General features: G+C 53.1%; 1 protein-coding gene across 3 annotated transcripts; it reads right to left on the bottom strand.

Moving 5' to 3' along the window:
- Positions 1–451: 451 nt before the first annotated feature.
- ITPRIP (inositol 1,4,5-trisphosphate receptor interacting protein) lies at positions 452–23,908 on the bottom strand. 3 transcript variants are annotated; one of them, XM_019725082.3, is made up of 2 exons: positions 23,414–23,908; positions 452–4,195 (listed from the first exon to the last, which is right to left on the bottom strand). In XM_019725082.3, exon 2 carries the CDS (start codon positions 4,180–4,182, stop codon positions 2,524–2,526), a length of 1,659 nt encoding a protein of 552 aa, XP_019580641.2. In that variant the 5' UTR covers positions 4,183–4,195; positions 23,414–23,908; the 3' UTR covers positions 452–2,523. The 3 variants fall into 3 exon arrangements, with proteins under 3 accessions (XP_019580641.2, XP_088647990.1, XP_019580643.2); XM_088791864.1 differs by lacking the exon at positions 23,414–23,908 and adding an exon at positions 14,489–14,511; XM_019725084.3 differs by lacking the exon at positions 23,414–23,908 and adding an exon at positions 7,983–8,971.
- Positions 23,909–24,522: the final 614 nt, after the last annotated feature.

Genomic DNA, 24,522 nt, shown 5'->3' with positions numbered 1-24,522 from the left:
CTCATTTCAGCCTTGTCAAGAGGCTCAGCACAATGCAGTCCTAGAACGTTCTGCACACCAAGTGAGCAGATGCTGGGTAAAAGCCACGCGACCTTGGGAAGGAAAAGAGGTACCTCGGAGAAAGACGGCTGGTTGTCCATAGTGGAAAGGCCTAAGTGCCCTGAAGGACTAAAACACTTCCATTTAAAAGACAGGCTTTTTTTCTAGAAAACCAAAAGCTTCACATTACTTCCAGCTCCCACATTTTTTGGCACACACCAAACTCTATCAAACAAGGTGCTGGACTCCACCCTAGAGCTGGCTGTCAGAGGACCTTTCTGGAACTCTAAGTTTCCTGAAAGCATAAGGATAAAAAGGAGCGAAAGCTTCTGATCGTCAATAGGAAATTTACCTCCCTCAGGAACCTCACCGATTTCCTGAAGTTAAAAACAAGCACGTGACCAGTTACTACTCCTTGCAAGAATTCTTCCTTTAATATAAATAAAGCAGCATGAAACACCAAGAGCCCTGCTACTTTCTGCTCCATAAGCAGTTTGGGTGCATAAAATATCTCCATTTTCCCACTGAGTTCTGGCCCCTGTATAAACACGAAGCCAGAAGGTATTTTTTTCAATGAATTTTCTTCTGGAAGCAAAGGGGAAGCTGAAGGAGAGTCAGGCTTGGTCTTGGCTTCTGGAGGCTGGTTCTTGGTTGCTGGGATCTCTTTTAAGCACAATGAGATAGGATGAAGAGGCGATAATAAATAAGAAAATTCACCCCAATTTTGGAAATGCATCCTGGCAGACTGGGGGGTGAAAGGGGGAGACCCAAGTGCTGTTCCGTCTACGTCCAGCTCACATGGAAGGCTTTCTACAGACGTCAGTGCCCCATCACAGCTGAGCCTCCCACCCTGAATAGAGCCTGCCAGGAAAACTGTCCATCTTCTTAAGCACTCTGAGGCTAGCTGACAGCACTCCAGGGGTAGGGACAGGATCTTTTCTTCAGTTCATGGTGAGCCTGACACCTCCATGGAACTGGAAATGCTGTCTGGGAGGCATGGCCAGCTTACACCCTGCAAGGCGACCCCAGGTGCTCGTGAAGGCACATTCATTGTTGCTGCTGCTTTGACCCTCTGCAATGGTTACTGAGGCAATGCCAAAAAAAGAAATCCCAAAGGACCAGTGAAGCCACAAGGGGGGGAATGGTTTCCCAACCCTCCTAAACCGCGCTCGGAGACAGAGGCCAGCTCCAACTGCAGGCTCTGGTGCTTGCCAAGTCACCGCAGCTCCCAATAGTGCCAAGGTGGCCTCTGAAGCCTGGGGCTATGCCCGCAGTGCTGTTCCTGTGTGTTCCCAGTCAGCTGAACCTCTGTCAGGCTCTTTGGGTCTTGGTCATCCATACAGCCCAAGAACCACCCAGAAAGGGGTTCTGGGCAGTGAGGGAGCCCTGCTGGAGTGAACAGCAGAGGGGGTTTGAGGGCCTGCAGATGGGAGCTGGGTTTCCATGGCAGCTCTTGTTGCCAGGCCTGCCCGGCTCTAGGATTGGGACCTTGAGGACTCAGGGCTACAGCATCCCTCACCTCTCAGCTCTGCAGCTTCCTCTGAACTGGGTATCAGAGGCCAGATTGCAAGCCAAACTCCCAGCACCCTGGATGCCAGGCTGTCCTTCACCCTACCCTGTGCCTCTCTTTATCAGCTTCGGCCTTCAGCGTCTGCCCTCCTGTACCACACTACTGGTCAGAGAGATCAGCTGTGGAGAGAATAGAGAGGGGTGAGAGGCCACTGAGCTTGGACCTGGCATGGTATGTGGCACCCACAGTGATATGCTGGGGGAGGGGCAGGGAGAAGGGTATGCACCTTGAATGACATGTGCAGCTGAAACAGTGGTCAACTTAAACCTCTCTGCCCTAAGTACCCACCTCTATGCAACAGAGACTAGCCACTTGGGGCCTTGAATCTCTACTAGATCTTTTCTCCAAATAATATAAAAAATGGCAGCCACAGTGGGACCCCTGTTGTGCAGGCTGTGGATGGAAGGTTGCGGATTCCCACACCTGTCCCTATTAGTGCTTTGGTTGCACATGCCTGGGGTCAAGTGTTACTGGAAATAGAGGTGAGGGTCTTAACATGGATCCCTGTCAGCATTCCTGTTGATCAGCATTCCTGTTGATATTCAAGTAAAGACTGGACCTAGGATGCAAAAAGAATTACACCCAAATTGTTGTTGCGTTCTCTCTAACTCAGTGTGTCTACAGAGTGTTCCATCATCATCTTGGCCATTCGTGACGATCCAAAAGCAAGCTGCAAAGGATCAGCCCCCAAACCCAGATAATAGCTTCACCAGCAGGCCCCAATAGCATGAAAGCAAACTAGCTTCTGGCTTGATATTCTGTTTCCTCCACATGATAGGGCCTGGCTTTCCTGGCAGGCTGCGCCGGGGCTCCCAACAAAGCCTGCCATCTTCCTAGGATAGGGCCTGCAGATGCCCCCAGGGGTGTACACAGGTGGGATGTCCTGTGTCTTGGCCCTCGAGGTCCTGGCTGCTCTACGAGACAACAGCTTTTTGGGGCAGGCTGGCATGGTCTGTGGGGATATGTAGGGAGTACTCGCTAATGAGCGCTGGGGCATTCTTGAGCATCTCATAGAAGGAGTCCATTGTCTTCCGGTAGAGGCTTCGCTGCAGGACGAAGGGCCGGAAGAGGTTGAGAGGCTCGGCCCTTCGCACGGCCTCAGGGAGTCCCACAGTCTCAGGAACCTTGCGATTGCCGATGAAGAAGTGATGGAGCTTCTTCTCGAGCAGGCTCTTCTCCAGGAAGCAGAGCAGCTCATGCAGACGAGCTTCAAGGAGCTCGGCCTTCCAGTCCGCTGCCCGCCGGGCGAGCAGGAGATGCAGCAGGGCCGTCTTCAGGTGGTAATTGCTCAGCCCACTGGGGCCGGTCAGGCGGCTCTGCTTGGAGAGCAAGAAGGAAGCAATCTGCAAGCAGCTGAGGTGGCAGGCACCCTCGGGCAGTGTCTTTGATGTGGTCCTGAGGAAGTGTCGCTCGTAGACAGCGAAGGACAGGAGCCAGTCAGTGCTGGACACCGGGGTCCCCCCAGGGGGCTCCCTGGGAAGGTGGGAGACAAAATACAGGTCCAAGTCATCACACTGAATCACAGGAATCAGGTTGAAGGGCATGAACTTCCCCGAGCGGAACTTGATCTTGAGGGACCCTGGGGTGTCCAGCTGGCCAAAGGCCAGCTCGAACTCATACTTGTGGGCGATGCGGTGCCAGGCTCTGGTGAGGGCTGTCTGGAACCACTTCATGACCTGCATTGTGTTCAGGTATGGGGAACCTTTGGCACACAGGGGGTCTTCCACCTCGCTGCCGGGCCGCAGCAGGTTGTTCTTGCCGTGGAGGAGACACAGCATGTCTTCCCCGAGTTTGGTCTTGCCGCAGATACAGCCCAGCGTATCCTCGTCAGCCCGGACCACCTTGATTTGGCCATAGCCCTGGCGATCCAAGGGCACTGAGCGGCCGGAGCACCAGAGCTCTGGGTGGAAGTGGTAGGGCTCAGGAGGTATGAAGGGCACAAAGAGGTGGCACAGCAGGGGCTTGTCCACCTGCCAGTTCTCGTACATGCTGCCCACGCCAATGAAGTCCTCCACCTCCATGTCTGTGTCCCGGTTGCAGAGGCTCCTCAGGGCTTCCAACAAGTCATCCACGAAGCCTTCCACGAACTCACGGGTGCGGGCCGCGTCGGCTGTAGCCCCCCGGATGCAGCGCTCATAAAAGTGGTCCAGCGTGGCCTTGTCGGGCAGGGTGAGGCCTCGGAGCGGGGAGCCCGCCAGGCCAGGCAGCTCGTCCTCGTCACCGCCGAGGCACTCGGGCGATGGCCCGTCCTGGTGGTCCTGCCGCCACACCTCGATCACCAGGAAGAGGATCATGCAGAGAGTGCTCCACAGGTCCCAGGCCGTGCGGTTCTCATTCTGCTGCTGGCCCTCCTCTGCCACCCGCTCCAGGGCCTCCTTCTCGGCCGCCAGCTGTGCCACTTCCTCTTCCAGGCGTAGCTGCTCCAGCTGCAGCTTCTCCTGATGCGCCTGCATCTTGCGGATGATCTCCTCCTCGTTCTCGGGGACCGTGGCGTTCTCCCGTGGGAACAGCAGTGGGTGGTTGATGATGGCTGTCACCACCACCAGACACACCCGGAAGAGCCCCAGTGCCATGGCTGGAGCTCTCCTGGGAACAGAGAGAAACCGACAGTCACACCAAGCTTCCTTCAACATCACATCTTCCCTGGACCCTCCCACAACCCCTAACCTGCAGAGCTGATGGATGTCCCTGCACCCAACCCACCATCTCCTCATGTGCTTCAAGACTAGCCTGGGGAACAAGAACCCCAACGTCCCACACCAGCAATCCTGGCTGAACAACCCCGGACCTCTGTTTCTGTCTGCCCAGACGTTCCTCTTTCTGGTAGCAAGCACCCCACTTTCCCTGGGAACCAAACCTTTCCTACTCTCAATCCTTATGGCTTGGATGGGAATAAACCCACTCCCAGCTCCAGGGGTGAGCATATAACCTAGGACTAGTTCCGCCCCCCCTTTCCCACTGGCCACAATGATTGGTTCAGGGATGAGCATGTAACTCCATTTGGGCCAATGGGAGACAGAGGTAGGATTTGTTGGGACCAATGGGAATAGGATTACATGTGCTGTTGGCTCTCTAGCTACCTCAAAGCCAAGAGTGTGCCTGAGAAAGATGCCAACAAATAGGAAAGTAGACCCCTTGGAGTCCTGAAGCTGACTTCTGGACTCCTGTAAATCAATACATTTCCCCTTGTGATGAAGTCAGTTTGTTTTTCCACCATTTGAAACCAAAATAGTCCCGAATTAAGACATTCCCTTCTCCCCCGCAGTGAATGCTTCCTGGCAAATATGTCTTTCCTCAGTGCAGTAAAGCCGAGTGGTTAAGAATAAGAGGGCTGGGTTCCCAAGCCAGCCATCACTGAGTAGCTGTTAGACATGTTGACTCACCTCTCTGAGCCCCCGTTTCCTTACTGCACAAGAGGAAAGCCATGGTACCCACAGGGTCGTCATACTGATGGATGCGGTGACCCATGCACACTGCATACCCAGCACAGTGAACGGCGCATGGCATGGTTTCCTTGAACAGCAACTGTTTCTGAGGCAGTTTTGAGCCCTTATCTTCCTTCATTGTAAACCCGTCCTGATCTGGAAGACCCACCCCAAATTCAGACACTGATCTCCTGCCCTTCTCCTGGGTCTTCCCCCAGGATAATCTTAGAGACAACCAGAGTGACTGAGTCACTGGCTTTCCTCTCACCAGTCATCTGAACTTGGATCCAACTTCTTACTTGTGAAAGGAGACACTCCATTCCTCCAGGATAAATGGATTTTCAGGTATCCAGTGACTTTTGGGGGAAGGACTAACCCCTTATAATCATTGCTGTTCAGATTGAGCAGCTGCACTATCTCCTGTGAGTTTGTTACACAAGCAGAATGTCACCCCACCCCAGAATCTGCATTTTAATACCATCCATATTAAAGCCTGAGAAGCTTTGTCTTACAGTGTAAGCCTTACATTATCCCCTCTCTTTTCTCTGGCAGGAACCTTAAGGAAGTAACAATGGGCCTTTTCCACCCTTGCCCTGTGCCCTTCCTGCCAGAGACTTCAGCCAGAAGAGCAAATGACCAAATGAAATCAGTTGTTGGACAACAAAGAGAATACAGAGGCCTCCTCCCTCCCCCCCCCCATGCCAACACATGCTGATAGGAGCTTCTTCGTGTTGCCTGAGCCCATTCCCTGATCTTGAATTTGCACCCTGAAGACCACTTACTGTGGTTCTTACCCTAATGGTGTCAACAAGCAGGTATCTGTCACCAGGTAAGGGCACCTTTGCAGGTTCTACCTGGCAGTGCCACATTGTAGATGACCTGAGTTCCTCTACTTGGGCAAAACCTGCTGCCTAGATGTAACTCCACCCTATACACAGCTGTATGTGTCAGCAGGTACCAAATGGGTTGGTGGGGAGGGAGGTCCAATGGGAGTAGAATTCAGTGGGCAGACACGGTCAGGCCTCAGAGGTGAACTCTGAAAAGCACTTACATGTTTCCACTTGAGGAAGTGATGACAGGAGAAAGTGGAGTAAGTCAGACTGGAAGGGGATGGGGTGATAAAAAAGTAAGGGGGCAGCTAGCCAGGTTTTCTTCCCCAAGGCAAGGAGCAGCTTGTTAGGTAACTGCAGAAACAGGTCAGCCCTGGCTTCTATATTAGAGAAACATCAATGGAAAGTTTTGCTAGGGTGGTCCAAGCCCCAGCCATGAGGCTGGCTGATTAACATGGATCAGAGTTTTAAGATAAAGGAGTACTAATAGCAGAATATCAGGCAGCAGCCAGTTAGGAGATAATTTAGGGGTTTGAGGCCCTTTAGGGCCTCTGTACCATAGGCAGCCACCTTTGGGCACAGCAGGCCCTAACAAGTCACAGTAATAGCCCTTGGCAACTCTCAACTCAGGAGGTTAGTTTCCATGCCAACTCAAGATAGGATGCCACCAACTGGGGAGTGGTGCCACAGCCAAGCCCTACAACTGGGAAGTCCTCCTCTACCCGATGGCTTCCACAGGGCTCCCTGAGTCCATCCTCATGCATGCTGGAGGATGAAGGGCTATAAAGGCCTCCTAGTACTAGAGCAGCAAAGTTCAAAACTCCAGACCAACTGGAGTTGGTTGCCCTCTGTGTACGAGAGGGTCATAGGATGGACTCCGGAGGAGACAGACTGGCTGGGTTAGCACCCAGCATGTGCTCCTATGAGGTATTTGACCTTAGACAAATCACTCAACTTCTCAGAACCTCAGTCTCCTCATCTATAAAATGGGATAATACCTCTATTGTAAAGCTTGATGAGAGAAACGCATATAAAACACTTAGCAAAATGCTTGCCTCTGAGCCAGTTTTCTTATAAAAGGATAGCTGTGATGGGACGGGAATAGCAGATGAACCTGCCTGCAGGGGTTCCAGATGCAGGGGGCCATACAGATGACCCTACAAGGAACTCTGACAGGATGCAGGCATGCAGGCAGCCTACAGTAACACTGAGTAGAGTAGAGTTACAAACAAGACTCGACAGGAATCCAAGGGAAATAGTGGAAGGAGCCTGGGCTGCAGGCAGGCCTGGGCTTCAACCTAGACTCTGCTCCTTGCTGAGAGGTCTTGGGTGAGTCACTTGGCGTCTCTGCAGCTCCACTGCCTTACCTCTGAAATGGAGCTAAGAACAGGCCCTGTTTCATAGGGAGATTGGGTTAATAAGTGAGATAATCCATCTGAGGTGCTTAGCACAGTGCCTGGCAAAGAGTAGGCACCTTACAATACCAGCTCCTTCCCCTAGGCCTCCAGTGGCCTGTTTTCACCTGCCAAGCACAGCAGCCCTACCCAAGTCCCTGGGGCGTGGAGGGACACACGCTCAAAAGTGCTTTGAAAGCAGCTATGCTCCCCAGCACTGCTGTTGATTGGCACCCCATTCTGTCCACCCTGCCCCCCAGCAAAGGGGAGAAGCTTTCTGAGCCCTGGATCCTCCTGGAGGTGGCGTGCCCTCTGACTCACTTCTCACTTAAAAAATCAACTCCCTCCCAGGGATCAGATGGGATCCCAGCAGTCATTTTGCTACTTGTTTACCTCTGCACAGGCTGGCTCTGCCTACGGCCACCTACGGGATGGGGAACAGGCCAGGCTGTGGCTGCTTCGTGCCCACTAGATGAGGCTGAGTTTGAAGTCTCCGCTACCTCCCCTCCCCAAACCAAGTTACAGGGAACACTGCCCTGGGGGCCCAGGGTCAGAACGAAGGGAGGGAATCTGGGCAGTGAAGACTTTTGGAGACCATGGGGACAGGACAGGTAGCCTGGAGCCTCTTACAAAACCACAAAACTACACACACACACTTCTCCCCAAAGCCCCCCGCCCCTCCAATTTCAAGGATTCTACCTCCTCCTTGGCCCAAAGCTCTCACCTCTATGAGGCTGCCCCACACATGTAGTCTGAGATATCCAGCTGGTGGGTTTGGCTTTGAAAATAAACCTGGGTCATTCTGAGGGTTGTATCTATCTGATTGTCAGGAAGTCGGCAGGAAACCTGCTGAGTTCCTCTCCACCCCCGCCCCTGCCCACAGAGCATGGCAGCCCATGCAGGTCACAGCTAAACTTAGCCTGGCAAAGGGCCAGGGTCACGGGGCAGCAGGGGCTGGGGCGGAGGACTGCAGTGGTCGGCCAGAACCGATGACGATTTACTCAGACCCTTACTCAGAGCCTGGCCAGATCCTAGGGGAGAAATCCAAGATGGCCCCTCCTTCCCCTGGGGCCCCTCATTCCTGTGTATCCCCAGAGCCCTACAGCACCTCCACCAAGCCTAACCAGTGCATGCCACTATGAGTTGTCTAACAGCGACACACTTCCATTCATCAGCCCTCAGTAGGTGTGCTGGGCACTGTACACAGTGACCCCTGTAACCTAAGCGGTGGGTTATCCCTATTTCACAGATGAGTTCATCAAAGCCCAAGAGACAAGGTTATTTTCTAGCCACACAACTAGAAAAGGCACAGTTGGGTCAAGATTTAACTTATTCTGTCTGCCTCTACAGGCAAAGCCCAAGTTCTTTCCACGGTGCTAGTATGTGTACAAGCACCTTCTGCACTCAAGGAACACGCCGGGTGCTGTGGGGCCCACAACGATGAACGTGGCCTGATCCTCAGCAGTAAGAGCACTACAACCCACGTGGGGAAGCAGCCAGCCACCAAGTACGTCACAGGACAGAATGAGCTGTGGGGCATAAACTGTGTGTGAGCAACAGGCTAGAAACAGATTGAGGGAGAGCGTTTCATTCCTGCTTTATAGACTGTTCCTGTGCCCACCTCCTGGGGAGCTATGCTGAGCAACCCTGGCTCCACCTCCACCTTCCCACCTCTTCCAGACAGGATTTCTGTAACAAACCGGAGCAGTGGAAGCCTGTGTCCAACCCCATGACATGAGCATCAATACGCCTTCTACCCCATCCCCTGCCGTCCCCCACCCAAGGAAGGCTGACTGTAGCCTCAGCAGCAGGGGTGCCTAAGACCCCTTCCTCAGCAGCCCAGCAGTCTCCCTGGGACAGTGGCTCTCCAATGTGGTTCCCAGCACAGCAGCCCCAGATTCACTTGGGAACTTGTTAGAAATGCAAATTTTCAGGTGTACTTTCAGACCTGCTGATGAGAAATTCCAGGGCTGCAGCCCAGCATCTGTGTGTTCCTGAGCCCCCCAGTGGTTTTAATGCCCTCTCAAGTCAGAGTTCACTCCTGCCCAAAGCAGGCAGGCCTCCAAGGAGGAGGGTGGGGCTCCTCAGTATCCCCACAATCCAGCTCCTGGAGTTCCCCAAGGCTTTGCCCCACGCCCAGCCAGTCAGAGGTAATTAGCTCTGCTAATTACAACAGCAAAAGCAGCCGGGTCGCTGCACCATCCTCTGAACCCACAGCAGCAGCTCATGTGCTTCCTTATTCCGTAGAACGGAGTAAGGGAGGTGGGCTGATGGCATAGGAGGGCTTTTTGCCCCAAAGGGTCCCTTTATCACTACTTAGGTTCTGGGTCCTCCCAGAAAGAAGGGGCCAAGGGCAACCCAAGCTCTCCATAAGTTTGGGCTGAACCCCTACTGTGTGCCTGCCTGCCTGGCCTGTGCTGAAATTTTGCAGTCCCAGCTAAGGAGGTACAGTTGTTCGGGAGCAATAAAGCCACAAATTTAAGAGCATCAGAATTTAGAGTTATACTAATCTATGCCAATTTTACAGATGATGAAACCGAGGCCTAAAGAGGAGATGCATGTGACTGGGAGGGTGGGGTGTAGTGGAGGTAGAGGTGGTCCAGGCAGGCTGGCCATCACCCTGTGGACCTCACAGGGTCACAGAGATTCCCGCATAGACAGGAGAGGAGTAGTGCACGTCATATTTTCCTTCACAGCCCACATTTAGGAAGCTAAGTACCTGCATGTGTTTTGTTATTTAATTTTCAGAACATCAGTTAGGTAGTTGCCACATCCCTACCTTAGGAAGAGACTGATGGTCAGGGAGTTCGGGGTGGCTTCTAAGATTCCCTGTCTGCACTGACTCTCTCCCTCCATCCCCATAGGGGATGAGTGAGTCCTGCCTCCTCCTACTGCCCAGTGGCACATCCATGGCACCACTGCCAGTGGTGACCACCAAAATCATCCAGGTCAGCTGTCCCCCAAGCTTCCCAGGCCTTGGAGAAAAAGGACGGTGAGAAAGGATTGGTTGAATACAGAGCACAAGCTTGACCCTGAATCCTGCTTTGGAGTTCCGGCCCCAAGAGCAGCCTGTCTGAAGCCCTGGGGAAGCTCTCCTCCCGTGGTCCCGTGTCTGCCTCATGCTTGATTCCACGCTTCTCTCTAGCAGAGCCCATGGCCCACACTGGGGTAAGACCAGTCTCCCCACTGAGTCCAGTGGCGCTATCCTTCGAGGCCAGCTCAGGGGCCCCTCCTCCACGGAGCCTGCCCTGCCCTTTTCTGAACTCCATCATGTCAAGTCACCATCCTGCCCTTTACTTGTGTCAGTTCACCTACCAGTTGGTCCCTGCCCTCCTACCTACAGTTCTAGCAACGTCCACAGCCAGGGCAGCAGGCTCAGTGCGGGGCACACTGCAGGTGCCCAATGTCAGTAGGAGGTGAGTTATTATGAATTTGGGAGGTGATGGTTGGCTGTGGGAGTGACAAGTCTCCACAAATGCCTTCATCTTCGCCTAACTCAGGACCAGAGGACAGACAGACTCAGCACAGATGGTTTGATAAGAGCACCTCTGAACACACTGCTGCTCAACATGACTGGCTCCCACTCTTCCAGAACAGGGAGCCTTGCAGAGCTGGCCCACGTCCCAGGAGCAAGGCCACAGAGCCACCATGGGGCATCTCGGGCTGCCATCTCTTTTCACTTGTACCCCAAATAGAGATGTGGGAGGGGAATTGTAGGGGGCGAGATGGGGGCTGAGCAGTATTGGAGGTGGGGGTTGGGTCCTGGCAGACCTCAGGAGCAGGCCGAAAAAGGAAGTAAGGAAAGAGGAAGGAAGAGGCCCAACAAAAAAAAAATTGAGAAAGTGGGTAGAAAGGATGCAGTTCTGGGCCCCTAGCACCTCCTCTTCTCAGCATCTTTGCAAATCTTCTCCCCAACGCCCAGCACCCCCCACTCTCCCCACCACCTTCCATCTCTCCCACTGGGCAGGCCCTTAGTCTGTCCAACAAGGCTCAACTTCCTCAGACCTGCCACCCTACTGGTCACTGAGTTCCGTCCAGTGTCTCCCAGTTGGTCCCAGAAGCCATCCTCAGAATAATCACAGCGAGCATTTATGAGGGCTGACTACGAGCCAGACCTGTTGCTCAGGGCTTATACAAATGCTTTCCCCACGGCCTCCCCAGGGACTTGAAGAAAAGAGAAAGAGACCCTATAGCTTAATGGGTATGCACTGGGAGCACTCGGTGTTACAGACTAAGGTCTACAGTCCCCAGAGTTCCACTGCCCCTTCCTAACCCAGGGAAGATCGCAGACAGACTGAGCAGGGACCCAGGCTCAGGAGGACCCAAGGGTCAAGACTGGGCCCTGGTGAGGGTACGGGAGCAGGACAGAATAAAAGCAGAGAGAAGAGACCCCCCGTCCCCATGCCCAGATGAGGTTTGACCTAGTGATGAGCCCGTGGGAAAGTAGCCACTGCGAGGGGAGCAGCCTTCTCACAAGGTGAGCTCTGCTGTGACAGCCTGTGGCCACACTGGCCAGACTCACAGAAGGTGCTTGGTCATACCTGCCAAAGCATTACGTTTCCTCAAGGGCCACTCTGAGAAGAGGCAAGCGTTTCCAAAAAGTTACCAGGATGCCAATCCCATCCTCTGGACTGAGGTCATGTGGCCAGCCAGTTCAGGCACAGGAAGGACAGTGGCCTGGACTCTGCCAAAGTGGGTGGGAGAGCCCACATCCTTCCTGTCCCAGAGGACACAGAAGGCAGGGAAGCCATCAATCTCCCAGGAAGGACATGGCTGCCTGACTCCTCACAGCAGATGCCCTGACCCACAGGACATCATGGAAAATCACAGCATCTTGGGATAGACAGACAGACAGACTGACTGGGCTGGGTCGTGGAGGGGGAAGAGGCCAAGGGATGACAAGGACGTCGGCAGGTCAGGGGCTCCCTGCCAGCCCTGAGTCTGGGCCCACATCCCCCTTTCTTCTCAGGTCACCTCAAATCCAAGAGTCACTGATGGGGCTGAATGGTGGTCTTCAAAGACATAAGTCTATGTGCTAATGCTCAGACCTTGTGAACGTGACTTTGGAAGAAGGGTCTTTGTAAGTGTCATTAAATCAAGGATCTTGAGCTGAGATCGTTCTGGATTACCCGGGTGGGCCCTAAATCCGGTGATAAGTGTCCTTATAAAAAGACAGAAAAGGAGAAAACGGACCAAGAGGAGAAGGCGATGGAAGATGGAGGCAGAGGTGGAAGCGATGGTGCCACAGCCCAGGAAGGCCTGGAGCCACCAGAAGCTGGACGAGGCAAGGAAGGATTCTTCCTTGGAGCACTGAAGGGAGTGTGGCCCTGCAGGTGCCTTGATTTCACACCTTTGGCCTCCAGAACTCTGAGGGAAAACATCTGTGTTGTTTTAAGACACCCATTTTGTGGTATTTCGTTACGGCAGCTCCAGGAACTAACGCATCTCAAGGACAATGCACTCTCCCCACCCAGGCCCCCAAGTGGCCTTCCCAGTTCTGCTTGGCACCTCCACTCTCCCAGCCACCTCTGCCTTAGCATCTGCTCTGCACCAAAGCCTGGGGAGTCCACACTGATGGGGTTTCCCAGCCTGGCCTGCATGGACCTTTGGAATCAGTCCCTCTGCGCCAGCCCAGGGAGCCTCCCTGGCGCTAGAGATCTCCCTTCTTCACTTCAGAGCGTTCCTGTTTCCATGCCACATAGGACTGAGTTTTAAACCTGACATTGATGGCCTGGCCCCAGCCTGCCTCGGTTCTCTTCGGGCCTGCCCCTGCCACTTCAGATTATCCACTGTCCCTGACCACCCCCTACACTTCCCCACCATCCCCTGCACCGTGTCCACACCTCCCGTCTGCAGCCGAAACCCTTCCCTACCGTCCTCACAGCAAGCCCATCTCAGAAGCAGCTTCCAAGAGCCTTCCTGACCCCTCTCCACCTCCACCTCAGAGACAAATCTTTCTTTCTTGAAAGGGAGACAACAAGGGGAGCGAGAGGGAATATTTGTGAAGCCCCTCTGAGTGCAGGCAAGTGCCTTGTGTAGATGGGGACTCATCCTGAGTTAGCTCTCTCACCTGGGCAGCAGCCCCATCTGCCAGGCAGGAGCCCAAGGCGCTGTGAGGTGAAGCAATTGCTCAAGGCCACACAAGTAGGAAGAGAGCAGAGCAGCTGGACCCATACCAGGCCTGCAGCTCCAGACCCCCACCGTTTTCCCAGTGACCCCAGGGAAAACCCTTTCATCAGTGAGCTGCTGAGTTCTGGTCTCAGCCCACTGCCTTCCTTTGGCAGGGCCAGGCAATGTTTGTGTTGCCATCCCCCAGAGTGCCTGGCAGAGACCAAATGCAAGGCTGCCTGCTCATAGCACTAAGGACACGCGATCCTGGGGACCCACCAGCGTGCTCACCTTGCGTGCTGGACACACCCACTTTCAATAGGAAGCCCGTTTCAGCGCCTTCCATTCCTAGGAAGGATGCATTTCCTGCAGAGAGAGTGCACAGAGGGGCCTCCCTTGACCCCTGGAATTCCCTCCTCAGATTTCTAGACCTGAAATCACATGGGCGTGCTAACAATAGAACACCGTGCTAACCATTTCCCGTGGTGAAGCAGCCCTCATTGCTGTCAGACGTTGGCTTGGCTTCAGCTTGTATTTCTCACAATTTCCCTCTGTCTGTGGGCCCCATCTCACCCACAAGAGCGTCTGCACGTTGGAGGAGGGAACAGTAACACCCACCTCAGGCAGCCATGCCAGGGCACCCCAGACTTGTCCTCTGTCTCTCCCTCCACCCTGTGTTCTCTGCACCCCCAGCCTAAAGCAGAGCAGCGAATGCTCGGGGCCAGCACACTTCACTGTGGGGCAGGGAGGGCAGGCTGCAGTGACAGAAAGCAGGGTCCAGACAACAGCAAACATACTGGCTTGATGGGGAGGAAGGAGACTTGAAGGGGTGTAGCAGGAACCAGAGGATAAATACAAATGACAACAAAGGGAACACGAAGCCCTCCCTTGGACACCCTCTGCCCCCTCTCACAGATAAGCTGGGGATGGATGGAATTAAACAGACTGCTGGTGTCAAGCAGTGACCTTCCTTGTTATCCCTGGATGGAAACAAAGAGAGACCAGCTCAGAAAGACAACCTGGCTTCTCAGCATGGAGATGACGGTTCCCCAGGGTTTTTCCATGGCCACAGAAAAGCCAGTTCCCCTACCCACCCTCCCCACCACACCACCTCTTACTCACGTCCTGGCTAGGAGAGATTCTGGCCCCCACACAGTGAACTCTTGGGCTGTTCTCCCACCCTGGTCCCCTGTGGCTTGGGCGGTACCTGACACAATGCCTGGGCCCCAGCTGGGCTGGGGAGAGAGGGAGAGAGAGAGAGAGAGAGAGAGAGAGAGAGAGAGAGAGAGAGAGAGAGGTGGGGAGGAAAGGAAGCAGTATGGGCCTCCTGCACGCACACACATATACACACACACACATACACTCACACACACTCACGCTCTGTGCCTGCAAAGATCTAAAACCCCTTTCATCTTAATAAACGGGAAAACAGCAAGAGACACAAAGGCAAGGGGAAGGCCAAGCCAGTTGTAAAAAACTTAAGAGCTTGTGGTCGGCCTCTTGGCTGGGACCTGGGCTGAGCAAGAGCTGGGCATCTGCCTACCCTCCCACACCAGGGCCACACCAGTCAGAACAAAGCCGTTCTCCTCCTCCTGGGAAAGCAGGTGGCCTAGACCAGAAGGCCAGGAACAGTTAGCAATATGACCCCCAGAACCACCTATGACTCTAGAGTCACACTGCCTGTGAATTACACAAAACAACAACCTACTACAACTACATCGTTTTCCAGCCACAGGGATGGAGGGATGTTGAGTGATGCCTGTGTTCTATCTGCCCTGGCTTCTGCTGGAGGCAGCACTGGGCACATAGTAGGTGTCCTTGAACTAGTGACAGGTATACAGTGGTGGGGGGTGGGCAGCAAGCAGCCACAGATACCACCAAGTTCACCAGGACATATTCTTGCCCCAAGGCCACCCAGAAAAATACAGCCCACAGCTCTTCAGCTCAGAAGAGCTTAACACTTGCTAGAGATTTAGCTACAGCAGCTAAGGGGGCACACTCTGGAATCGGAAGGCCTGGGTCTGAATCCTGGCTCTCCTACTTGCTGTGACAATAATACCTATTTAGGGCATGAAAGTCACACAGTAGTACCCTGTCAAGGACACTGCCGCTGGCATTGGTATTGATGATAAGGCCAGATCTCCCTTTTGATTTGTTAAATCCTGGTGGGTGCATCTTAGGGACTCCTCTGGGAAGAAGAGGGTGACCAGCATCCCTGCAGCAATGCCAGAAGTGTGGGGACATGGCTAAGTTGTCTCCCCCACCTCCTTGTTCTCTTCTAAAGGCCCCAGGGGCTGCCACAGAGGGAGAGCAGGCAGCTTGGCACCTGGGAAGCTCAGCTCTGCCCTCCAGTTGGGCAGCATCAACTGACAGCTCCCCCACTCCTGAGCTCCTCAAAGGACAGGCCAGTGCTGGTCTCTGATGCCCAGCAGTATAGGTACAGGCGCTCCATGAATGCTTTCTGGATGAATCAGTGAATGGAGTCAGGACTAGGAAAGAACCTTACTGCATTTACTCCCAGAAGTAGGAATCTGAAATGGGAATAGAGCAGCAAGTCCTGGATGAAGTAACTTCTAAGCTTTTTTCCTGGGAGGCACCCTGTGGTCAGAAAAGCAAAGTGCCTTGGGAAGTATGCGCAAAAACCCTTCCAGACGCAGCCCTAGAGACAGACCGCAGCCACTTTAGGTCTGGACAGCGTTCATCCAACTGCCGGCTGACTCACCACCACCATTTACCAAGAAAATAGCCCAGGAATGAACCCCGACATCAGCTTATCTGACCCCCAGCTGCCTCAACCCCTGACACCCACCTCCGTGCTCAGATGTCTTACAGAAATGGAAGGTAAATGGAGAATTTCAGGGTTTGATGCAATTTAGGTAAAAGAAGGAACAGAGAAGCAACCCTAGGCAGAGTGACGAGCAAGTCTCCCTTTCTGGAGAAAACCTGACAAGCCGCACGGCCCTCTTACCCGTGGGAGAGTTTAGCAAATAGCAACCAATGTACCACACTTATTGGGATTTAGGCATCGTGCAAAATGCTTCATGTCTCTAAACCTTTGAAGGAGGCGCTATCCCCATTTTATAGATAAGGAAACTAAGGCACAGAGAAGTGAGGCCACTCACTCAGTGTCTCAGAGCCAGGATTCGAACCCAGAATTGTCTGACTTCTAAGTCTTCAGTCTTCCCATGATGCTGCTCATTGACCTGGTTTCTGTGAAACATTAGACATGCACCTGTGGGCTTCTTCCCCTGTACTGTTTAGGGAAAGGGAGGTGACAATTTAGGTGAAATTTGGGCATGAAACAGGGAGTTAGACTCAATGAAGAGATTCTGGGGGTGGAATCTGGGATGAGATGCTTTTTCTGCCAAAAGGACCGAGAAGCCTTCTCTGCAGTGGATTAGGAAAGGGAGTGAAGGCTCTTCTGACATTGGGCAGTGTGTTTTGGGGCGAGGCAACAGGGAGGAAGTGGCATGGATGCCCTGGGGGCATTCTGGGGCAGCAGACAGGGGTGCCAGGAATCCCCCCCTCTCTTCCCCTCCAGCCCCTGCAGCCCAGGTACACTGTGGTCCAGCCTCCCTTGCGACTCCGGGACAAAGTCTCAGCAAACAAAGGACCCTTTCAGGAACTTCAGGCGGGTCCCCTGTCTGCTACTAAGAAGGCTATTTATTGAAACGTGCTCCCAGGAGAACAGTTTGTTATGAGCACGTGGTTTTGCACCAACAAGCAGGGCCAGAATTATGACAACGCCCTCCCTCTGGTTTGATCCAGGCTGGTGAGAGACTCTCCTGCATCCAGGGATGACCTGGAGGGAGAACAGAGCAGCCCAGGATAGCTTCAAAGCTGAGCCCCTCCTCCTCCGCAGCAGCAAGTGTCCCACTGCGTTGCGTTACTCACGCGTAAGTGAGTCATTTGAAAATTGTGGGACTGGCATCTGAGGATCTCAAAGGGCTCTGAATATTATCTGATACTGGCTGCTGCTGTCCCCATTTAACAGACGGGGAAACTGAGCTCCATCAGCTAGTAGCACAGAGCGCGTCACAGCAGGAGGGAACCTGGAGTTGGTGGTCTGCCTGTTATCTTCTCACCTTTGACACTTAGATTTTGTGGGATTCTGTATGCTGCCTTCACATTCACTGGGCCAGGATGTCCAGCAGAGGCCAGCAGTGGCAGAAAGAGTCTAAGCCTCTGGGAGGCACAGATGCGGGTTTGAGTCCTGCCTCTGCTATTTTCAGCTCTGCAACTCTGGGCAAGTTGCTTGGCCTCTCTGAGCCTGTTTCTTCACCTGTAAAACCAGGCTGTTTTGAGGAAGAGAAATAAATATATGCAAAGCCTCTAAAATGGGGCTTTGCTCAGGGTAGGTGCTCAATGAATGAAACCATTATTTTTTTTTTAAAGGCTATTCTAGTTTTATGAACAGAAGGGCATGACAACTGATTTGAGGACCAGATTTGTAAATAGAAGCACAGTTTGCAAATAATATTCTCTGGCAACGATACTCTCACTTTCATTTATAACCCTGAAGAAGCTACATTCATACAAAAATTAGGGCAATGACTTTAGCCACCGATATGCTGGATGGATGTCAGGGAAGATACACGTATGTTAGACTGTCTGAAGTTATGGCCAGTTGCACAACGCAAAGACTTCAATCAGATACCTTCAAGTTGAAAGACAAGGAGATTCCTGTTTTGAACCCTCTTTAGAGGGAAAGCTACCGTGTCATCTACTTTTCACCTTTCTTCAGGGCAAGGAGTTCTTCATTTCCTGCATCTTTCACTTGTGTTGGCAGTGGACAGTCCTTGCTTAGGAATTTCTATCTTAAGGAGAACAGAACACATCAGCTTACGAGACTCAGCTGAAGCCACAGGTCACCAAGTTAAGAGCATCAGAATCGCCAATTGAGTTCAGCCTTATAAACAGGGCTGTCGCCAGGCTTTGACGTTGGCAGAACACAGAAGACACCAGTAGCTGTCCTCGAATACCACTCCCAGTCTCAGGTATGTCTCAGACACCTGCGAATTCCTGCATGAACCACTGGGAGGAAGATTTCACAGGTTTCACTGAACCATTGTGAACCATGGGGAATCCCACAGGGAATGCTAGAGCTGGGGGAGAGGTGACCAGTGAGACCTTTCTTCTACTTTCCAGCTGGCACTGACTCCTGGGGCAATGGATTCCAGACATTCCTCCGCTGTGTGCATTTGATCACAAAGCTCCATGTGGCCCCTGACTCCCTAGCATAGCACCTGGCCTATCGCAGGTGCACAATAAAGACTCACAGTCAGTGAATGAAGCTTCTCTCTTAGTCACCCCCCAAAGGAGTAAGGACACAGGCATCCTTGTTTCTTGCTTTTTTGGGGGGGTGAGGGTAATGAAGAGGGAAGCCACATTTCTGATTTCCTCATCCCTGCTCCAGCCTACTCTTCCTCTCTCCCTTCACAGATTCAGGCTGTAGAAGGGGGGCCCACAGCCATGGAAGCTGCCAGAAGCTGCTGTAAGGAGTCATGCTCTTTGCTCCCATCCTAGTCGCAGTACAGAGAACAAAACTAGACTGAGCTGTCAGCACTGTGCTCTACTCCCTTGGGCCAAACCCAAGGCCAGAAGACGCCCCCCCAACTGGCTCCCTCTTCCCCTTGCCCATCCTCTGAGAAACAATCCTCTGTGGATGTTACCTCTTCTGCGCTCCCTCCCTTCAACCTGTGTCTTACAGTTGGTCTGGTTCTTGTTCTTCCCTGTCTACCTTAAGGTGGAGGTGTTGCCTTGGGCAACAGTGATGTCACCTGCAAGGTGCTTCTATTCTGCTGATGTCATGGGGTGGGCCATATCAACAGAGGGGGATGTGCTTTCTGTGGGAAAACATCACACGCCCCAACTGGTGAGGAGGATCCTATGGACCTCTTGGGCACTCCCGAATGACCCCCTTCCTCTCCCAGAAACCCTTCTCACACTTCTCTCCCCACTGGATGCCGGTGACAGGCCATGCCGCAAACCCGACTTTCCCTCTCGCAGAGTCAGCTGATAGGGCAGGATGAGTAGCCTTGTCCTCAGCTCTCACAAACCACAGGCAAGGGCACCGATGAGCTCCTTCTCACCATCTGGAATGGTCGCTGCGAACTTGTCCTTTGCCCAGACCTCAGAGGAGGGAGCAGTGGCACTCAAGGGGAAGCTAGGGTCCCAATCTGGCAAAGGATGCAGATTCTCAGTTGCCCTCTATGGTCTTTAAGAGCTAGTACTAGCCAGACTGCTGGTCTGTGCCAGTCACTGTGCCCAGAATTTTCCACACAGGCGCTATGAAGGGTTATTGCCATTTTACTGATGACAAAAACTGAGGCTTGGAAAAGTCAAGGCACTTACCCAAATACAAAGAACACCCAACGACTGAGCAGTAGAGCCAGGATTCAACCCAAGTCTGCCCTCCTTTAAAGCCCATGTGGGTCACATGTCACTGGCTCTGGAGCACCTGGAGACTGCAGCTTACTGAAGATAGGCCATGAGGGGGCCTGGACAGAGACCAGGGAAAGCCCTTTAAATCCAAAGAGGCTAGCTGGGCAGGCCAGGTGGCTGAGGCGGCCAAAGCCAGCACTGCCTTAGGACTGCTCCATGTTCACACAGGGGTTGTAGTAAGTGGCCAGTCCTGGCCCTGCCACTTCCCCTAGCAGCTATTCAGATTAGGGACCAGGTTTCTTGGTGGAAAATAAGTAATCGTAAAGATGGAGCTGTGAAGTAAGAGTTTTGGGAAAGGCTTCCTGAATGAGCTTGGGAAGGGTGTTTGCAGGTGAACGGGACTTGGACAGGATGGGGAATTTGGAGGGGGGGGGGAAGTATCAGGACAGCATGTTCAGACACTCCCCACTTTGTCCCATTCCTGAGGGAGATTTCTACCTAGATCAGGGGCCCTGTGTAGCTGTGGCCTTTCCCTCTGCACCACACCCAGGTGGCACTTACTCATCACCCTCATGCCAGGTCCCAAACTGGATTTGCTACCTCACACCGCCCAGCTATGGAGAAGGAAAGTCATCTGATGCTTGGGCCAGGCCTCCCATCAGCCTTCGAGGCGGGGCCTGCCTCTTTCTTTCCATGCCTTTCTGCTGCCAGATGGGTTTTCCATCTTTCCTCTGTCTGAGCTGGGAGCAGGTCTTTCTTCCTTTGACAAAGAAAGAAAAAGGCAACTGCTTTTCCCTCTTTCCCTTGAGGGCTCCCAAGCAAACTAGCTTTTTAAGCTTAACCTGCTTCTTGCTCTGGGAACGTTCAGTGATTGGGACTCAACTTCCAGGCTCCTGAGCACTTTACTACATTGTGCCTTAGTTTCCTCATCTATAAAACGGGGATAACAATACCTACATCATAGTGCTGCCATGAAGATTAAATGAGTTAACACAGGCAAAGTAGTTTAAAAAAAAAAAAGCCTGGCACATGTTAGGTTCTCAATAATTGTTGCTTCTCAGGGCTGCTGTGTATGGTTGTACAGGTGGTGTACTGCTCAAAAACACCTGGGTGGGGGTGTTGAAGATGGATCCAGCTCACACACTCTGATTGTCCGGCTATGTGCCTTGGCTGTGTCCACCCACATGAGACCCCTTTTTTCTAAATGGCACGAAATTGCCATTTTCTTCTTTAGAGGGACACCTTATTTTAATTCACGCAAAGGATGAAACAGGCTAGTAGCAGCCCTGGAGGTTATTCTCATCAGCTTTTGGCATTCTCACGGCGATGTCCTCTTTCCCATCAAGACTGGATTAGAGGGGGGTCCAGATGGACTGGTCTCAGCCATACAGAAGGTCCTGCTTCTCAGCTCACTTGGAGCACTTGCCCTCACCAGGACACTTCTTGGTTAAGGTCTTCCTCAAAAGCCCCACAGGCTGCCCTACCACCTCATGCCCACTGGGGGACTCGCAGACCCAAACACACAGAGTCCCAGAATCTTACACTCCGAAGGGACCCTCTTTTTCGTAATTGCTGATGGCCACCTGTCTCAGCTGAGTTGAAGAGGCAGCGCAATATCTCTGATTGTTGACAGGTTCCTTCTTACTTCTGAGTAAGATCAATCTCCCTGCTTCTCACCAGTGAGTCTCTGAGGCGGGACAGAGCAAGTCTTCTCTTCTCCTGACAATGCTTGAGATTCCTAAAGGCCACAGCCCTGAGGCTGGAGGACTCGCATCCTTAGAGGAAATAGTGCCGGTTCATTCCCTGCGCCCTCACCAGCTCACTTTCCAGGCCCTCCGTGCCATCCCCCCCCTCTCCTTGGACACATCCCCATTTGGCAGTGGTGTCCCTCACAAGAAGCGGCATTGAGAACGGTGCTCCTGGCCTCCCACAGCCCGGCTCTACTGCTCCCGGGCTCCATGCCTGAGGTGTTCCTCACTGCCTCCTGTCCAGATGTGTACCTTCTCCATCAGACAGACTCCCCCACATTCTTTCTCTTTCTTGACCCCAAAGGATCCAAGAGGGAAAACTACAAAACCAGGTTCCTCCCAGACAATACCTTCTCTGGTGGGCAATTTTGCCAGAATCCTCTATCCAGAAGTTCCTCCCTAAACGTGCCCTCAGATATAAAGGTCACCCACATACCCTTCTTTGTTTCCCTCATGGGCGAAGAGTCGAGAGACTATTCCTGGTAAGGTGACAGGTTCTGGGATGATGGCGTCGGGTTAAAAGTTCAGATTCTTGCCCCCAAAAGCTTGAAATTGCTGCATCTTTGACAATTACGGCGTTAGACGATGGCACTTGAACAAAAGCCTTTCAATCCACCCAGGGAGAGCAGCGTTGGTATAACCACTTCATGATTCCCCACAAGTGGGAAACAGGAGGGCAGAAAAGCCTGGAGCAGCAGCAGACATGGAATTCGCAAACAATGGAAGCCACTTATGCAGGTAGGTTGGAAGGAAGACTCAAAAGCACACAACCTGTCGATAAAGAGGTGGATGGCAGCAATTCTACCTAGCTGTGCCTTGTAAGTTTCCCGGCTAACCTGGGCCTGTGACTGCTGGGCCTGGAGCTTTACCTGGCAGCCTCAGCCTCTCCAAGGTAGAACTGGTTAGTAAAAGGGAAGGGCCCTGGGTCAAATCCAAAAGAGGAACAAGAAAACAGAATACAACTCCAAAACTGATTTAGATCCAAAAGACCAGGGGCCACGATCTGTCTGTATCTGCTGCTCTTCTACTTTTGAAGGGGGTGGAGGATGGGGGAGGGCATCTCACATTAGGCGGAGGGGCAAAAGGCAAAGTGAGGTTCCTAAGAGGTTCAGTAAAATATTTTCCCTTCCTGGGCAGGAGCATTTTTTTTTTTTTTTTTTTTTTGAAGAGAAGGAGCGTTCTGGATGGGAAGCCCGGTGGTGGGGCTTCTGAGTCACTTCAGCCAGCAGTTAGAAAGGCGGAGGCACTGGCAAGGGATTGAGATGAGTTAAGGGTCAGGTGGCAGAGACTATTTGCAGCCCCTAGAGAAAGTTCTGCACAGCGTGGGATCTCCTCCACTAACAGTCCCGAAAGAGGAAGCGGTGGGGTCTTTATCCCGCCCCAGCAACCTCATAGCTTCACTACCTTAAACAGAATAAGCAAGTTCCACTCCTGCTCCCTCCTTCCAGGAGGGGAAGAAAGGCGGGAAAGGAGAGGCTGAAGAACTGGCGGCGGGGGTCGGGGCGGGGAGGGGGGCTGTCTTTTTGCCCTAGCACTCGGCTCAGATGGTCAAAAGTAAGGATCGTCGGGGCAGTAGGAACAAAGACATGATCCTGCTTCGGGCGCCAGGAGGAGGAGCTGCCCGCGGCTGGGGCTGGAGCGGAGAGTGGAGCGCGGGACCTCGTGCGGCGCAAGTAGGAAGCATGAACCCCAGACCACAATGCGCCCCGTCTTGGCACGAATGCTGTACCCGGGTCTCCAGTCAGTCCCAGTATGGGGGGCCGAGCAGGCGCCCGCGTTCCCCGTGCAGTCCTTGGCGTCCCCACCCCAAGACGCCACCCGGGGCGCAGCTCCGCCTCGTCACCCGTCTCCATCGCGCCCCTGTTCTAACCCACGAGGAGGACGCAGAGCCTCGCGGCTGCTGACCCAAACTTACTTGTAGCCTTCGTTCCCGCTCCCCGTTGTGGGGAGGACCGCGTGGGCCCAGGCTGCACTCGCGGGTCCCCAGGGCCTGGGCCCACAGTTTGGCAGCGGATGAGGTGCAGCGTATTGCGGGGCAATTAGAGGGTCGGGGGCGGCGATACCCAGGCAGGCTCCCGCCTTCTGGCCTCCATCAGCCGGGCTCTAAAGAGCGTCGGAGTTACTCATTTCCTGGATGTCACTGAAACTTTTCCTCCTTATAAGAACAAAACACCCGCCTCTACTCTCTGCCGCAGAAGCTCCTTAAGGAGGACTGTACGAGTTAGAGAGGCCGGGCCCAGGGTCCGCCGCGGAAGTCTGCCCATTGACACCCCCAGGAACTCCAGAGGGTACAGTAGAATTGAAGGGTGAACGGGAGAGATGAGATCTGGCCACTGGAATAAACTGGGGCGAGTCGACAGGGAGTTGAGGAGGACGTCCTTAAAAGCCAGTCCAGGCCGGCGGAATGGAAGGGGTTAAGTCACAGCTAGTCAACTGTGCCTTTTCCGCGGCGCGTTTTACAAGCCGCGGATTCCTGGGGCTACCTCTTTTGTCCCTGGAAGGAAATAAAAATCGAGATACGACCCCGTCCCTTTTCTCTTTTGCAGCCTGAATAGATTAAAATAACTCACCAAATTTTATGATAAATGAATGCATTGTTGCCTTTCTCCCTAAGTAACGGGGCACAAAGGAAAATGATGACTTAAATGCTTTTATCTGTAGAGGGCGCTCTAGTTTCCAAAGCTTGTTTACACAATTGTGAGACCCCTATTTTAGGCAAGAGGGAGCGGAGGCCAGGAGGGCAGCACCAGCAGCACCTTGGCCACACTTAACGGGTTATGAAATCCATAGCCTATTGTCTTCTATTTGTGACCTGCCCAGATTCCACAGCCAGTAGAAGTGGCCGGGAGAGCCTTGAATAAATCCTACATGAAGTTGCTTTGGGGGAGTCAAATGCCAGTGAGGGCACTTTAGGGAAATTATGAGAACACACTGTCCAAATGATTATCACCATTGGTCCTCAAGTCTGCTAAGGAACGTTAACACTCGCCTGGAAGACATTAGGCTGAGTCTGAAAGATAAACA

Source organism: Rhinolophus sinicus, chromosome 15 (assembly GCF_057876585.1).
Source record: "Rhinolophus sinicus isolate RSI-liver-muscle chromosome 15, RSI-T2T, whole genome shotgun sequence".
Classification (NCBI taxonomy): domain Eukaryota; kingdom Metazoa; phylum Chordata; class Mammalia; order Chiroptera; family Rhinolophidae; genus Rhinolophus; species Rhinolophus sinicus.
This window is presented reverse-complemented; position numbering and strand designations above follow the sequence as displayed.

Excerpts from the sequence above, each read along its gene's own strand:
- ITPRIP (XM_019725082.3), bottom strand. The coding sequence starts at position 4,182 with ATGGCACTGGGGCTCTTCCGGGTGTGTCTGGTGGTGGTGACAGCCATC.